At 41.9% G+C, this 16,360-nt stretch overlaps 1 protein-coding gene across 1 annotated transcript in view; it reads right to left on the reverse strand.

The window, feature by feature from the left end:
* Positions 1 to 274: 274 nt before the first annotated feature.
* LRRC28 (leucine rich repeat containing 28) overlaps positions 275 to 16,360 on the reverse strand; it is a 59,156-nt gene continuing 43,070 nt past the window's right edge. The window contains exons 8-10 of the mRNA XM_056571840.1: positions 14,181 to 14,356; positions 5,366 to 5,525; positions 275 to 1,713 (exon numbers count right to left, since the gene is read on the reverse strand). Coding sequence (XP_056427815.1) covers positions 1,641 to 1,713; positions 5,366 to 5,525; positions 14,181 to 14,356 — 409 coding nt within the window. The 3' untranslated portion in view covers positions 275 to 1,640. The remainder of the gene's footprint in view (positions 1,714 to 5,365; positions 5,526 to 14,180; positions 14,357 to 16,360) is intronic.

Below are 16,360 nucleotides of genomic sequence, written 5' to 3' on the forward strand. Positions count from 1 at the left end.
TGCTCCTACTATAAAGTAGGTCTTACTATAGAGGTCAGTCTTGTGTAGCAACCAGTAAGAATGGGAGAGAAGTGCTTAGTTGTGCACTACTCCTGCCCTGTTTTAACGATCAGTGGGGGACTGAACACTCAGTCCAGACCGATCAAAACTTCTGACATGTGAAAAGTTCTTTTTAGTGACAGCGTCTATACAACATAAAGCAGTAGGATATAGTGTTCAGACTCTTCATCCCTTAGGTAGTTAACACAAAGTGCAATAAGTAAAGAGGCTGGAGTTTCACATAAAAAGCAGCTTTATTTCAGTCCATATTTTGTTGAGACGTTTCTGGGATGAGATCATTAGAAATGATGATCTATTCCAGTGCCTTTAATAAGATTTCTGGTCAGCAGCCATGGTGTTCTATTAACACGCAGCGTTGAGAGATTTGCTGTTGGCACATGTGATCCAGAAAGCATCTGCAACCCTTCCAATCCCAGGTAAACGCTATGGTGTCATGACATACATCCACTTAAAGAACTCCCTCCTTTCATGATAACATTGTTGATAATGGATTTGCTCTTGTTTATGGCAGTGAAATAGTTAAAAAGCAAGATTCTAAAATCTTTTAATCTTCATAAAGCACCATTTTTACCGTCAGGATACGGAGAATTCAAAGGCTGCCCCAGTACTGGAAATAGGGCTGATGCATTATCCGCTGGTTTCTGTGTTTGGTAATTCAGTAAAGACTTTCTTGCTCCTTGTGTTCTTGTTATAGATAAACCATGTTAACAGGTGTTTCTGATGCATAAAAGCAACATACCGCAATAAGTATACCACAGAAGAGATCTGTTACTAAGGAGGTTTCCAGCAAGGTCTACACTATCTTTAGACTTTAAACATGTTGACACATGGCAATCATTGGCATTTAAAAAAAAAATGTTATAATACATGAATTCTGGGCCAATCCTTCATCATTTAATATTTATGGCATCAGTTTTGAGTAATGGTTAAAGGGGTACTCCGGCCCTAAGACATCTTATCCCCTATCCGCTGCTGGGGACCCCCGCAATCTAGCATGCAGCACCCACCTGTGAGCACTGCAGGAAGCGCTGGAGGATCCAAGTCTTATGCCTCCGGACAACGGGGACGGAGTATCGTGACGTCCCGACTCCGCCCCCCATGTGACATCACACCCCCCCTCAATGCAAGTCTATGGCAGGGGGTTAAACGGCCGTGCTCACAGGTGGGTGCTGCATGCTAGATTGCGGGAGTCCCCAGCAGTGGGACTCCCGCAATCAGACATCTTATCCCCTATCCTTTGGATAGGGGATAAGAGGACTTAGGGCTGGAGTACCCCTTTAAGACCATTGTGGGCCTGTTTGTTAAATCACATTTTTCATAATGATTTTGGATGGATGGCAGATCCACCTCCCTGAGGTATGTATGATTCATCCAAAAACACACAAGGAAAAGAGAGTCTTTATTGAAGAATCTACAGGAAATGACAGTAAAGGGTGTCTGGGGGCGTTGTCAACATGAACCAGACCCCAGTTCACTCAAACTGGTTTGTACATTTAGGATCTATCACTGCTGGTTCTTGATTGTAACGTAAGACGACGGGGCAAGATAGAATAGTCCAATATTGCCAGTGGAAATAAACATCAACTTAGTAGATCGAATGTCTGGAGACACTGGGTGGAGCAGCAGTATGCCACAAAACTGACAGCTGTTCTCCTGCAGGAAAGAGCAAAGGATGCGTCAGGTGTCTAAGCATTTACAATTAAATGCTATTATTTATAAACATTATTTTAAACCGTATGAAACCTTAAGTACACTGTATATGACTAGATTATAAAAATTAGTTCTTTTAATCAATAACATTTATGGTTTTCAAAATAGTTTACATTAAAGGAAGTCTGTTAGATCCTTACCAGATATAAAGCTGCAGACACCAGGGGAGACATCATAGGGAGATACAACAAACTATATCCTTGTTTCTTCTGATGAAAGAAACCCAAGGACGTACATGCATACAAATACATAGAAACATAGAATGTGTCGGCAGATAAGAACCAAATGACCCATCTAGTCTTCCCAATATTTCTGAATCCTATGAATAGTCCCTGGCCCTATCTTATATGAAGGAAAGCCTTATATCTATCCCATGCATGCTTAAACTCCATTACTGCATTTGCAGCTACCAATTCTGCCGGAAGACTGTTCCATGCATCCACTAGTAATACTTCCTGATATTACTGTATAAACCTTTGTCCCTCTAATTTAAAACTATGTCCTCATGATTACACAACAATAAAACCAGAACATGAAGAAAGTCTATAAGCACTAGATGAGGTTGATGGGTAAAGTCAATAATGTACAGGGGTAATCAGGTGTGATCAAATCAGAATACTGATAAGATCCATTGGCACTTTACACAAAATACATAAATGTACACTATGCACGTAAGAAAACCCCTAACAATACATAGAAAATAACACAGATAATTAACAGTGCAGAAAAACTGCAAGGTACAGGCGACCATTACTCGTGCACAGAGCCTCACACCCCAATGTATATCTCACCTTGCTTCATCAGGGGGCTTGAAGCTCTCCTGACTCTTTTTTTATTCTGGTTCTAATGTTGTGCAATATTAAATGATTGTGTACTTGTATAAATGTATGCCCTGGGTTTCTATTTGGTGTGCTAATTCAGTAGTAGCTGAACCTCAGGACCTGTATTGTGTTCATTACATGCCCAGTTATAGGTTATTTCTGATGGAAGTTTGTCAAATTATAAAACCCTCTTTTCTCTTTTCAGCTCAAGTACTATAGAGATGGTGCAAGGTAGAAGCATGCTTGCCTCCTCCCTCCCTCCCCGCCATGTATGATTGACATATAGGGGTCTTGTTTACAGCTCTGAGCCTTGTACACCAATCTTACAGGGCAGGTAAAGTGTGGGAGGAAAGATGCATGTGTGATGATGTCTCTGGCACAGAAGCTGCAAAGGGAAAAGATGGTTTTATAATTTTACAAACGATCATCTGAAGAAACAAAGATATGGTTAGGTTTTATTTCCATATGACCTATCCACCGGAGATTGCAGTGATATACCTGGTAACAACCTAACAAATTTCCTTTATATACTTTGTCAGAAAGTCATGTAAAGGTTATGGACACCTTTAAATATATATTTTTTATTATTTTCATTTTTACTTTATACTACTTACAGTCAGCCACCAATTGTGCAAGTTCTCCCACTTTAAAAGATGAGAGAGGCCTGTAATTTTCATCATAGATATACCTCAACCATGAGAGACATAATGAGAAAAAAAATCCATAAAATCACATTGTCAGATTTTTTAAGAATTTATGTGCAAATTATGGTGGAAAGTAAGTATTTGGTCACCTACAAACAAGCAAGATTTATGGCTCTCACAGATCTGTAACTTACAAGACCACTGATAATCTCCCTCGATCTGGAGCTACATGCAAGATCTCCCCCGTGGTGTCAAAATGATCACAAGGGCGTGAGGAAAAATCCCAGAACCACAGGGGGGGAACTAGTGAATGACCTGCAGAGAGCTGAGACCAAAGTAACAAATGCTACCTTCAGTAACACACTACGCCACCAGGGACTCAAATCATGCAGTGCCAGACGTATCCCTCTGCTTAAGCCAGTACATGTCCAGGCCCGTCTGAAGTTTGCCAGAGAGCATTTGGATGATTCAGAAGAATATTGGGAGAATGTAATATGGTCAGATGAAACCAAAGTAGAACTTTTTGGTAAAAATTCAACTCGTCGTGTTTGGAGGAGAAAGAATGCTGAGTTGCATGCAAAGAACACCATACCTACTGTGAAGCATGGGGGTGGAAACATCATGCTTTGGGGCTGTTTTTCAGCAAAGGGACCAGGATGACTGATCCGTGTAAAGGAAAGAATGAATGGGGCCATGTATCAGCAAGGTAATTGAAAATGAAACGTAGCTGGGTCTTTCAGCATGACAATGATCTCAGACATACCGCTCGGGCAATGAAGGAGTGGCTTCGTAAGAAGCATTTCAAGGTCCTGGAGTGGCCAAGCCAGTCTCCAGATCTCAACCCCATAGAAAACCTTTGGAGGGAGTTGAAAGTCCGTGTTGCCCAGCGACAGCCCCAAAACATCACTGCTCTAGAGGAGATCTGCATGAAGGAATGGGCCAAATTACCAGCAACAGTGTGTGAAAACCTTGTGAAGACTTACAGAAAACGTTTGACCTCTGTCATTGCCAACAAAGGGTATAAAACGTATTGAGATGAACTTTTGTTATTGACCAAATACTTATTTTCCATCATAATTTGCAAATAAATTCTTTAAAAATCAGACAATGTGATTTTATGGATTTCTTTTCTCATTATGTCTCTCATAGTTGAGGTATATCTATGATGAAAATTACAGGGCTCTGTCATCTTTTTAAGTGGGAGAACTTGCACAATTGGTGGCTGACTAAATACTTTTTTGCCCCACTGTATGATGTAACAAACATTATTCCCATATGTTTTTTATTTAAAAATCTGCTCAGTTTCTCTTGTGAAGCCTGCATATTTTCATATATAGGGAAGGCCGCTCTCTCATATTCAGGCTATGTTCACAAGGCAGAATTTTCAAGCAGAATCTGTTGTAAAAATTCTGCTAGGCAATTCTGCAAAATTTACTGCATATACTTGCATTGAGGGGGCGGGGTGTGACATCACATGGGGGCGGAGTCGTGACGTCACGATACTCTGGCCCCGTGGTTATGGGGCTTGATACTCTGCCCCCGTGGTTGTGCAGCTCACACAGGTGGGTGCTGCATGAGAGATTGCAGGGGTCCCCAGCGGCGGGACCCCCACAATCAGACATCTTATCCCCTATCCTTTGGATAACAGATAAGATGTCTTAGGGCTGGAGTACCCCTTTAAAAGGCTGTTCAGGAGAGAACAGAGAGAGGATGGAGACTGAGCCATCAGGCAGTTTCTTTGATTTAATTTAGAATGAGACACAGCAGGTTGCTTATATGTGAAAAAATACCGGCTGCAGAAGAGAAACTGAGCTAAATTTTAATAGATCTGGGAAAATGTTTATTATTTTGTACCAAAGAATGCAATAATAAAACAAAATTGCATTCAAAAGCCCCCATAGTCCTTCACTTCCCAAAATGGTCAATTAAAAGTTAACCTACACCTCTATAAACCATATACTTTTATCCTACTTATTCTAACACTACACATTACTACTATTACATTAGAAGATTTATAGATAACTAAAGCTGTGCAAAACCTAGTTCTCATACACAAAAACTGCCCCATCATTATGACATAATTGACCACATTTAAAATATGGGAACAAATTCCTGTCATCAATGGATTACCCTTGATGTAGTCCAGCCATAGGAGTCTCTCTCAGAGGAAAAAGCTTTGGATACACAATAGTAAACATGGACTGGCTGCAGCGATGACAGTGCCCCAGAGGACACTGTAGTAGCTCTAATAGACTTCTGGGTAATGAGATGTGGGTAAGGCCGCTTACATCTAATAAAAGAGAAAATAGCGGTCACTTAAGCAGGCCCTGTGCTAGGTTCGGCACAGCGAATTAATATTTTAAAGTGTTCCTCAATAATAAAATAATAGTGCACAAAGTGAAAATGTACAGCCATGGAAAATATGTGTAACAATCCGATACACTCATAGGGGGAGATTTATCAAAAACTGTGCAGAGGAAGAGTGGTGCAGTTTCCTATGACAACCAATCAGATCGCTTCTTTCATTTTTAAAGAGATCTGTGAAAAATGAAATAAGCAACCTGATTGGTTGCCTTGGGCAACTACACCACTCTTCCTCTACACAGGTTTTGATAAATCTTCCCCATACAATCTATAAATCTCTAAAGTCAAGTCATAGAAGGTTCTCTTGTGCTACATTGTGCTTAAATAAAAGTACTTTGGCAATATGGGGCCAAATCATAGGTCATACAGCAAAGTAAGTGGATGGTAAGGAAGACAAATGAGAAGATGCTGTACTTGATGTTGTACTTGAGGTAGCAGGGAAATGGAGGCAAGTAGCTAATAAGGAATTTGCTCTAAATTGGCTTGCTTTTAGTTAGTAAGGTGCTTTAAAAGCAAAGTAGAGTGGTATCACCCATCTTGTAAATGACTGAAAGTGGATAATTGAAGTAGATAAGTGATCAAAAACATTCCATACATTATACTGTATGTGAGGCAGTCATCCATTTATCCCACACCAAGGATCTATATAGTGTCATTAGACTGAACATCTAAGTGATAAGACAGAGGGAAGGGGGTCTTTATGTCGCCTCCTCATGACAAAACTATGGGGTTTTGATGGGGTGTCATAGCAGCTGGGAGCCTTATGAGTGCTCCTAGGTCTGCTATCATAGTGCAGCTAAGTATAATGTTATGGCGTATCTTTCTTCCTGTGTGTAAAACAAAACAAGGAAGCACGGCTTAGCTAGCACCAGGCACCTTCAAGACAGGCACACCAGGGGATAAGGGAAGAAGCATCAGCTTTTTTGTCTTTATGCCAGCCTGAGCTGTAACTCAAATATTTTCTGGGGTCAGAAAACCCATTTGAATGGATCCCTAACTATGTCTCTTTAACCCCTTAGCGACGAAGGACGTAAATGTATGTCCTGGTGATGCGGTACTTAACGCACCAGGACGTACATTTACGCCCTAAGCATAACCGCGGGCATCGGAGCGATGTCCGGGTCACACGTGTCAGGTCCCGGCTGTTGATCGCAGCCAGGGACCTGCCGGTAATGGCAGACATCAGCGATCCCGCGGATGTCCGCCGTTAACCCCTCAGATGCCATGATCAATACCAATCACGGCATCTGCAGCATCTCGGTCACTTAATTGGATGATCGGATCGCCCGCAGCGATCCGATCATCCTGCACGGCAGCCGGAGGTCCCCTCACCTGTCTCCGCTGTCTTCCGGGAGTCTTCTGCTCCGATCTGCCTTCCCGCAGACCAGAGCAGAAGATCACCGATAACCCTGATCAGTGCTATGTCCTATACATAGCACTGAACAGGATTAGCAATCGAATGATTGCTTTAAATAGTCCCCTATGAGGACTATTAAAGTGTAAAAATAAAAAAATAAAGTAAAAAAAAAATGTGAGAAACCCCCTCCCCTAATAAAAACGTAAATTGCCCCATTTTACCTATTTCACCCCCAAAAAGTGTTAAAAAAATATTTTATATACATATTTGGTATCGCTGCGTGCGTAAATATCTGAACTATTAAAATAAAATGTTAATGATACCGTACGGTGAACGGCGTGAACGTAAAAAAAATAAAAATTCCAAAATAGCTGCTTTTTTTATAACATTTTATTCGCAAAAAAATTTATAAAAAATGTATCAAAAGTTTTATATAAGCAAATATGGTATCAATAAAAAGTACAGATCACGGACCAAAAAAAATTGAGCCCTCATACCGCCGCTTATACGGAAAAATGAAAAAAAGTTATAGGTCTTCAAAATAGGGGGATCTTAAACGTACTAATTTGGTTAAAAAGTTTGCGATCTTTTTTAAGCGCAACAGTAATAGAAAAGTATGTTATCATGGGTATCATTTTAATCGTATTGACCCAAAGAATAAAGAACACGTCACTTTTACCATAAATTGTACGGCGTGAAAACGAAACCTTCCAAAATTTGCTAAATTGCAGTTTTCTTTTTAATTTCCCCACACAAATAGTATTTTTTTGGGTTGCACCATACATTTTATGGTAAAGTGAGTGACTCATATAAAAGAGTTATGATTTTTTGAAGGCGAGGAGGAAAAAATGAAAACGTAAAAATAAAATTTTCTGCGTCCTTATGGCCCAAATTGGCTGCGTCCTTAAGGGGTTAAAGGGGTACTCCACTGGAAAAAAAAAATTCTAAATCAACTGGTGCCAGAAACAGATTTGTAAATTACTTCTATTTAAAAATCTTAATCCTTACAGTACTTATCAGCTGCTGTATACTCCACAGGAAGTTGTATTTCTTTCTGGAGTTCTTTTCTGTCTGACCACAGTGCTCTCTGCTGACACCTCTGTCCATGTCAGGAACTGTCCGGAGTAGGAGCAAATCCCCATAGCAAACCTCTCTTGCTCTGGACAGTTCCTTACATGGACAGAGGTGTCAGCAGAGAGCACTGTGGTCAGACAGAAAGGAAATTTAAAAAATAAAGAACTTCCTGTGGAGCATACAGCAGCTGATATGTTCTGGAAGGATTAAGATTTGTAAATAGAAGTAATTTACAAATCTGTTTAACTTTCTGGCACCAGTTGATTTAGAATTTTTTTTTTTCCAGTGGAGCACCCCTTTAACCCCTTCCCGCAGAATGTCATATATAAACGCCGGGTTGTGCAGTGCGTTCGCGCATCCCGGCGTTTATAAATGACATTCAGTTAACCCGGCGATGCGCAGCATCGCACGGGTTAACTGGCAGAAGTCCCGCTGTTTCCAGCAGGGGACAACTTCTGCTTCACCCCCAGGACCATCAATTGATGGTCCTGGTCAGCGATCACTGTGATTGGTCCCTGTGGACCAATCACAGTGATCTGGGGTGAAAGTTCAGATCCCCCGCACTGCCCGCCCCTGGAAGTCGGGCAGAACGGGGGACGAAGCACTGCAGGGGCTCGCGGGGACCTGCAGGATAGGGGGGGGGGACACGAGGGGACCGGCGGACTTACCTGATCCAGCGGCGGGACCGAGGAGCAGCGCGGGACCGGCCACGTGGACGAGCAGCGACGGGTAAGTATGTGGTCCTCAGAGGCAGCAGTGAAGATCTTCACTGCTGCTTCTAGGAGTCTGAAAACTACAACTCCCAGCATGCCTAGACAGCCTTTGGCTGTCCGGGCATGCTGGGAGTTGTAGTTTTGCAACATCTGGAGGGCCCCAGTTTGGAGACCATTGTATAATGGTCTCCAATCTGTGCTCTTCCAGCTGTTGCAAAACTACAACTCCCAGCATGCACTGACTGTCCAGGCATGCTGGGAGTTTTAGTTAAGCAACATCTGGCCCTTCAGATGTTGCCGAACTACAACTCCCAGCATGCCCTTCAGCTGTCTGGGCATGCTGGGAGTTGTAGTTTTGCAACAGCTGGAGACACACTGGTTGGGAAACATTGTTTCTAACTCAGTGTTTCCTAACCTGTGTGCCTCCAGCTGTTGCAAAACTATAACTCCCAGCATGCACTAAAAGACCATGCATGCTGGGAGTTGTAGTTTTGCAACATCTGGAGGGCCCCAGTTTGGAGACCATTGTATAATGGTCTCCAATCTGTGCTCTTCCAGCTGTTGCAAAACTACAACTCCCAGTATGCACTGACTGTCCAGGCATGCTGGGATTTTTAGTTCAGCAACATCAGGCCCTTCAGATGTTGCCGAACTACAACTCCCAGCATGCCCTTCAGCTGTCTGGGCATGCTGGGAGTTGTAGTTTTGCAACAACTGGAGACACACTGGTTGGGAAACATTGTCTGTTTCTAACTCAGTGTTTCCTAACCTGTGTGCCTCCAGCTGTTGCAAAACTATGACTCCCAGCATGCACTAACAGACCATGCATGCTGGGAGTTGTGGTTTTGCAACAGCTGATGCAAGCCCCCCCGCCCCGCCACCCCCGTGAATGTACAGGGTACATTCACATGGGCGTGGCTTTTACAGTGGGTTTCTCGCATCTTGAGATGCAGCAAATTTTGCGCTGGGAAACTCGCTGTAACCCCCCGCCCATGTGACTGTACCCTAAAAACACTACACTACACTAACACAAAATAAAATAAAAAGTTAAAAACACTACATATACACATACCCCTAAACAGCCCCCCTCCCCCAATAAGAACATCCGGTACACCACTGTTTCCAAAGCAGAGCCTCCAGCTGTTGAAAAACAACAACTCCCAGTATTGTCGGACAGCCGTTGACTGTCCAGGCATGCTGGGAGTTTTGCAACAGCTGGAGGCACCCTGTTTGGGAATCACTGGCGTAGAATACCCCTATGTCCACCCCTATGCAAATCCCTAATTTAGGCCTCAAATGCACATGGCGCTCTCACTTTGGAGCCCTGTCGTATTTCAGGGCAACAGTTTAGGGTCACATATGGGGTATCGCCGTACTCGGGAGAAATTGTGTTACAAGGTTTGGGGGGTATTTTCTTCTTTAACCCTTCATGAAAAGGAAATGTTGGGGTCTACACCAGAATGTTAGTGTAAAATTTTTTTATTTTTTACACTAACATGCTGATGTTGCCCTATACTTTACATTTTCACAAGAGGTAAAAGGGAAAAAAGCCCCCCAAAATTTGTAACGCAATTTCTCCCGACTACAGAGATACCCCATATGTGAGCGCAAAGTGCTCTGGGGGCGCACAACAAGGCCCAGAAGGGAGAGCGCACCATGTACATTTGAGGTGATTTGCACAGGGGTGGCTGATTGTTACAGCGGTTTTGACAAACGCAAAAAAAAAAAAACCCCACATGTGACCCCATTTCGGAAACGACACCCCTCACGGAATGTAATGAGGGGTGCAGTGAGAATTTACCCCCCACAGGTGTCTGACGGATCTTTGGAACAGTGGTCCATGAAAATGAAAACTTGTACAGCCCACTGTTCCAAAGATCTGTCAGACACCAGTGGGGGGCAAATGCTCACTGTACCCCTTGTTACGTTCCTCAAGGGGTCTAGTTTCCAAAATGGTATGCCATGTGTGGTTTTTTTTGCTGTTCTGACACCTTAGGGGCTTCCTAAATGCGACATGCTCCCCGAGCAAAATTTGCTCTCAAAAAGCCAAATATGACTCCTTCTCTTCTGAGCATTGTAGTTCGCCCATAGTGCACTTCAGGTCAACTTATGGGGTACCTCCATACTCAGAAGAGATGGGGTTACAAATTTTGGGGGGTATTTTCTGCTATTAACCCTTGCAAAAAGGTGAAATTAGGGGGGAAACACACATTTTAGTGGAAATTTTTTATTTTTTTTTTACATATGCAAAAGTCGTGAAACACCTGTGGGGTAATAAGGCTCACTTTATTCCTTATTACATTCCTCAAGGGGTCTAGTTTCCAAAATGGTATGCCATGTGGGTATTTTTTGCTGTTCTGGCACCATAGGGGCTTCCTAAATGCGACATGCCCCCCGAGCAAAATTTGCTCTCAAAAAGCCAAATATGACTCCTTCTCTTCTGAGCATTGTAGTTCGCCCATAGTGCACTTCAGGTCAACTTATGGGGTACCTCCATACTCAGAAGAGAAGGGGTTACAAATATTGGGGGGTATTTCCTGCTATTAACCCTTGGAAAAATGTGAAATTTGGGGGGAAACACACATTTTAGTGAAAAAAAATATTTTTTTTTTACATATGCAAAAGTCGTGAAACACCTGTGGGGTATTAAGGCTCACTTTATTCCTTGTTATGTTCCTCAAGGGGTCTAGTTTCCAAAATGGTATGCCATGTGAGGGTTTTTTGCTGTTCTGGCACCATAGGGGCTTCCTAAATGCAACATGCCCCCCAAAAACCATTTCAGAAAAACGTACTCTCCAAAATCCCCTTATCGCTCTTTCCCTTCTGAGCCCTCTACTGCGCCCGCCGAACACTTAACATAGACATATGAGGTATGTGCTTACTCGAGAGAAATCAGGCTACAAATATAAGTATACATTTTCTCCTTTTACCCCTTGTAAAAATTTAAAAATTGGGTCTACAAGAACATGCGAGTGTAAAAAATGAAGATTGTGAATTTTCTCCTTCACTTTGCTTCTATTCCTGTGAAACACCTAAAGGGTTAAAATGATGACTGAATGTCATTTTGAATACTTTGGGGGGTGCAGTTTTTATAATGGGGTCTTTTGTGGGGTATTTCTAATAAGAAGACCCTTCAAATCCACTTCAAACCTGAACTGGTCCCTGAAAAATAGTGAGTTTGAAAATTTTGTGAAAAATTGGAAAATTGCTGCTGAACTTTGAAGCCCTCTGGTGTCTTCCAAAAGTAAAAACTCGTCACTTTTATGATGCAAACATAAAGTAGACATATTGTATATGTGAATAAATTTTTTTTATTTGTAATATACATTTTCCTTACAAGCAGAGAGCTTCAAAGTTAGAAAAATGCAAAATTTTCAAATTTTTCATCAAATTTTAGGATTTTTCACAAGGAAAGGATGCAAGTTACCAAAAAATGTTACCACTACGTTAAAGTAGAATATGTCACGAAAAAACAATCTCGGAATAAGAATGATAACTAAAAGCATTCCAGAGTTATTAATGTTTAAAGTGACAGTGGTCAGATGTGCAAAAAACGCTCTGGTCCTTAAGGCCAAAATGGGCTTGGTCCTGAAGGGGTTAAATAACAAGATTATCCTGATGCTCTAATAAAGTTATACTAGTGTGTACAACTGCACCCATGAAGGTGCCAAGCAGCTGTGTGGTTGGGCTGACAAAAAGCATTTTTTGTATCTTTTTGGTGTCACAGACCCTATCCATTGATCCCTACCAGTTCTGCTGGTGGAGAAGGATCATGTGGTCAGCCACTCAGCAGCCCTATATTATGCACCTCCAGAGAAACATTAAGTGTTACTCTAAACCCCCCACCAGGTGCCTTTGGGGTGTGATAACTGAAGGCAACTATAATCATTATTTTATCAATTTTAGAGAATTGTGCTAATGCCCTTATTTAAAGAGATCTGTCATAGTAATACGTTCTAATAGGGCTTTATTAAATCTGGAATAGCTGGGTGAATAAACACAGTTTAGACTTTTAAAGAACCTCAGGGCAGTTGCTAGTATTACTTTATGAGTCATTTTCTTAAAAGGGTACTCCACTGGAAAACATATTTTTTTTTTAAATCAACTGGTGCCGAATGTGTCGGCAGATAAGAACCATTTGGCCCATCTAGTCTGCCCAATAATCTGAATCCTATCAATGGTCCCTGGTAGAGATGAGCGAACTTACAGTAAATTCGATTCGTCACAAACTTCTCGGCTCGGCAGTTGATGACTTTTCCTGCACAAATTAGTTGAGCTTTCAGGTGCTCACGTGGGCTGGAAAAGGTGGATACAGTCCTAGGAGACTCTTTCCTAGTAATGTATCCACCTTTTCCAGCCCACCGGAGCACCTGAAGGCTGAACTAATTTACGCAGGATAAGTCATCAACTGCCGAGCCGAGAAGTTCGTGACAAATCAAATTTACTGTAAGTTCGCTCATCTCTAGTCCCTGGCCCCATCTTATAAGAAGGATAGATAAACAGATTTGTAAATGACTTCTATTTTAAACATCTTAATCCTTTCAGCACTTATCAGCAGCTGTATGCTCCAGAGAAAGTTATTTTCTTTTTGAATTTCTTTTCTGTCTGACCACAGTGCTGCGTGCTGACACCTCTGTCTATGTCAGGAACTGTCCAGAGTAGGATAGGTTTGCTATGGGGATTGGCTCCTACTCTAGACAGTTCCTAAAATGGACAGAGGTGTCAGCAGAGAGCACTGTGGTCAGGCAGAAAGGAAATTCAAAAAGAAAAGAACTTCGTGTGGATTATACATCAGCTGATAAGTACTGGAAGGATTAATATTTTTAAAATAGAAGTCATTTACAAATCTGTTTTACTATCCTTCATATAAGATAGGGCCAGGGACTATTGATAGGATTCTGATTATTGGGCAGACTAGATGGGCCAAATGGTTCTTATCTGCCGACACATTCTATGCTTCTAGGTTTCTGGCAGCAGTTGAATTAAAAAGAAAAATGTTTTCCTGTGGAGTACCCCTTTAAAGAACATCAGTCCTAAGCAGATGCCAAGATCCGCACACAACTAACATCCTGTGATAAACACATTCTGGATGTTTAGCACTTACAAACTGATGTTCTATGTTACTGTGTATGTGCTAGAACATAAAGGTGAGAGTTGCAAAGAACACCCCCCTCCATACACAAATGGGTTTGCAGTCTCGCATGAATCGATTGTCTAATCCAGTGTTTCCCAACCAGTGGGCCTTCAGCTGTTGCAAAACTACAACTCCCAGCATGCCCGGACAGCCGTTGGCTGTCCGGGCATGCTGGGAGTTGTAGTTTTGCAACAGCTGAAGGCACACTGGTTGGGAAACACTGGTCTAATGTGTTGTAGGCAGCCAATAATATATGTGACCACGTTTTCCTGTGTTGCTAGTAACAGTATGCAAAAAGATCACCTGGTAAGACTGAGCAGAAAGCAGCATGGAGAGAGCGCAGTGCCAGTTCTTGTAGAGGCAAAACTGAGTCAGTGGCTAAACCAATGGACTTCACCTCGGCGGGGAGGTGGACACTCAGTGGGCCAGAGGTAAAAGAAAGCAGCTTTGTTTCAGATATGGGAATAGGTGGGCCGCAGCTGTAAGGATGGAAGGAAGGAAACTGTTAACATTACAAGGTGTCTTTCTTTCTTGGAATTCTCTGACAAAGGCAGCTACACGTCTAGAACAGCTAAACCTAGAAGAAAAAAAAAAAACTAAACCAAGCTCCTAGCAGGCAGCCATTTCCAATCCAGTGGAAAATAGTGATCATATCCTGGCCTGCATCCAGGGGGCCTCAGTGCTGAGTTTTAAACAAGACAAGATATGTCACAGGAAGAAAGATTGCTGAAATGATTTTATGTTTTTTAGCTAAATAGGACGACTGTAGTGCAAGACTTTTATATATTTCTGTGCCCGGGCTGCAAAAATAAACAAAATAAACTTTAACATACCTTCCTACTTTCCCCTGTCGGTCTGGTACCGGCCTCACAGTCCAGCGGTGCGAACCTCATTCAACTTCGTCACAGAGCCGTCGGCGTATCGCCTGCCGCAGCGATGTCCCGCCCCGGCCGGTGATAGGCTGAGCCCACTGTCATGTAAGAAGCCGGCCAGAGCTCCTTACATGACAGTGGGCTCAGCCTATCACCGACCGGGGCGGGACATCGCTGCGGCAGGCGATACGCCGACGGCTCTGTGACATCTCAGTCCCCAGAAAGTTGAATGAGGTTCGCACTGCTGGACCGTGAGGCCGGTACCGGACCGACGGGGGAACGTAGAAAGGTATGTTAAAGTTTATTTTGTTTATTTTTGCAGCCCGGGCACAGAAATATATAAAAGTCTTGCACTACAGTTGTCCTTTAATCATTTCTTGTTTGTTGTATTCACTTCTGTCCTTTAACTCTTTGTTCTTCTCATGTACTTTTTATTCCACTAAACATATTTGAGTTATATCGCACTTGGAGATGTCAGAGATCTGGTTAACATTTGATACTGCTTTATCCAGGAAGAGCCTTTGAGCCTTTCAAAAAATAAATAAATAAATAAAAAAAAATTATATATATATATTTTAAATCAACTGGTGCCAGAAAGTTAAACAGATTTGTAAATTACTTCTATTAAAAAATCTTAAACCTTCTAGTACTTGTCAGCTGCTGTATGATCCACAGGAAGTTCTTTTCTTTTTTAATTTCCTTTCTGTCTTACCAGTGTTTTCTGCTGACACCTCTGTCCATATTAGGAACTGTCCAGAGTAGGATAGGTTTGCTATGGGGATTTGCTCCTACTCTGGACAGTTCCTAAAATAGACAGAGGTGTCAGCACAGAGCACTGACGTCAAGCAGAAAGGAAATTCAAAAAGAAAAGAACTTCCTGTGGAGCATATAACAGCTGATAAATACTGGAAGGATTAATATTTGTAAATAGAAGTAATTTACAAATCTGTTTAACTTTCTGGCACCAGTTGATTTAAAAAATATTTCCAGTGGAGTACCCCTTTAAACTATTCTGTATGATCAGACAACAGCATAGAGATGCCAGCATAAGGCTGACTGTTCAGCTGATCACCTGCCAGTACCAATGATTTGTATATCAATTCATCTTAAAATAGACAAAAAAGCATTTATGATTACAAATCCTGGATCCTTATTTACATATGTTTCTAGGGAACCTGAGTGAAAATTGATACAGACATCCAGAGATGTAAAGGACCATGTGTGGCCTACTATGTGGTGTTTATTATACCAATAGCCTAAGTGGCAGAAAGGCCTTTGAGCCCGCTCAGGTATCAGGGCATGGTTGTGACTGATACTCCCTATAACTATGCTGTTTTAAGTTTGTTGCCCAGCTTTCAAATACTCCAATTTTGCTTGTTATAGTTTCCCCATCTGTACTGCTAAAAAGAAAAAAAAATGCAGCCTTACTGTTCAGGACTATAAGAGAACTAGTATTAATCCCTTCAGAAACTGTAATGGCAGCTATAGGGTGTATCAACCAGCTAATCCTGGATCATATATATAATGATTGAATAATATTTTTTACTATTTAGGGCCAGGACCACACTGCGAATCTTTGTAGGGCTACTTATAAATTTTACCAATCGAGCT

Source organism: Hyla sarda, chromosome 4 (genome assembly GCF_029499605.1).
Source record: "Hyla sarda isolate aHylSar1 chromosome 4, aHylSar1.hap1, whole genome shotgun sequence".
Taxonomy (NCBI): Eukaryota; Metazoa; Chordata; class Amphibia; order Anura; family Hylidae; genus Hyla; species Hyla sarda.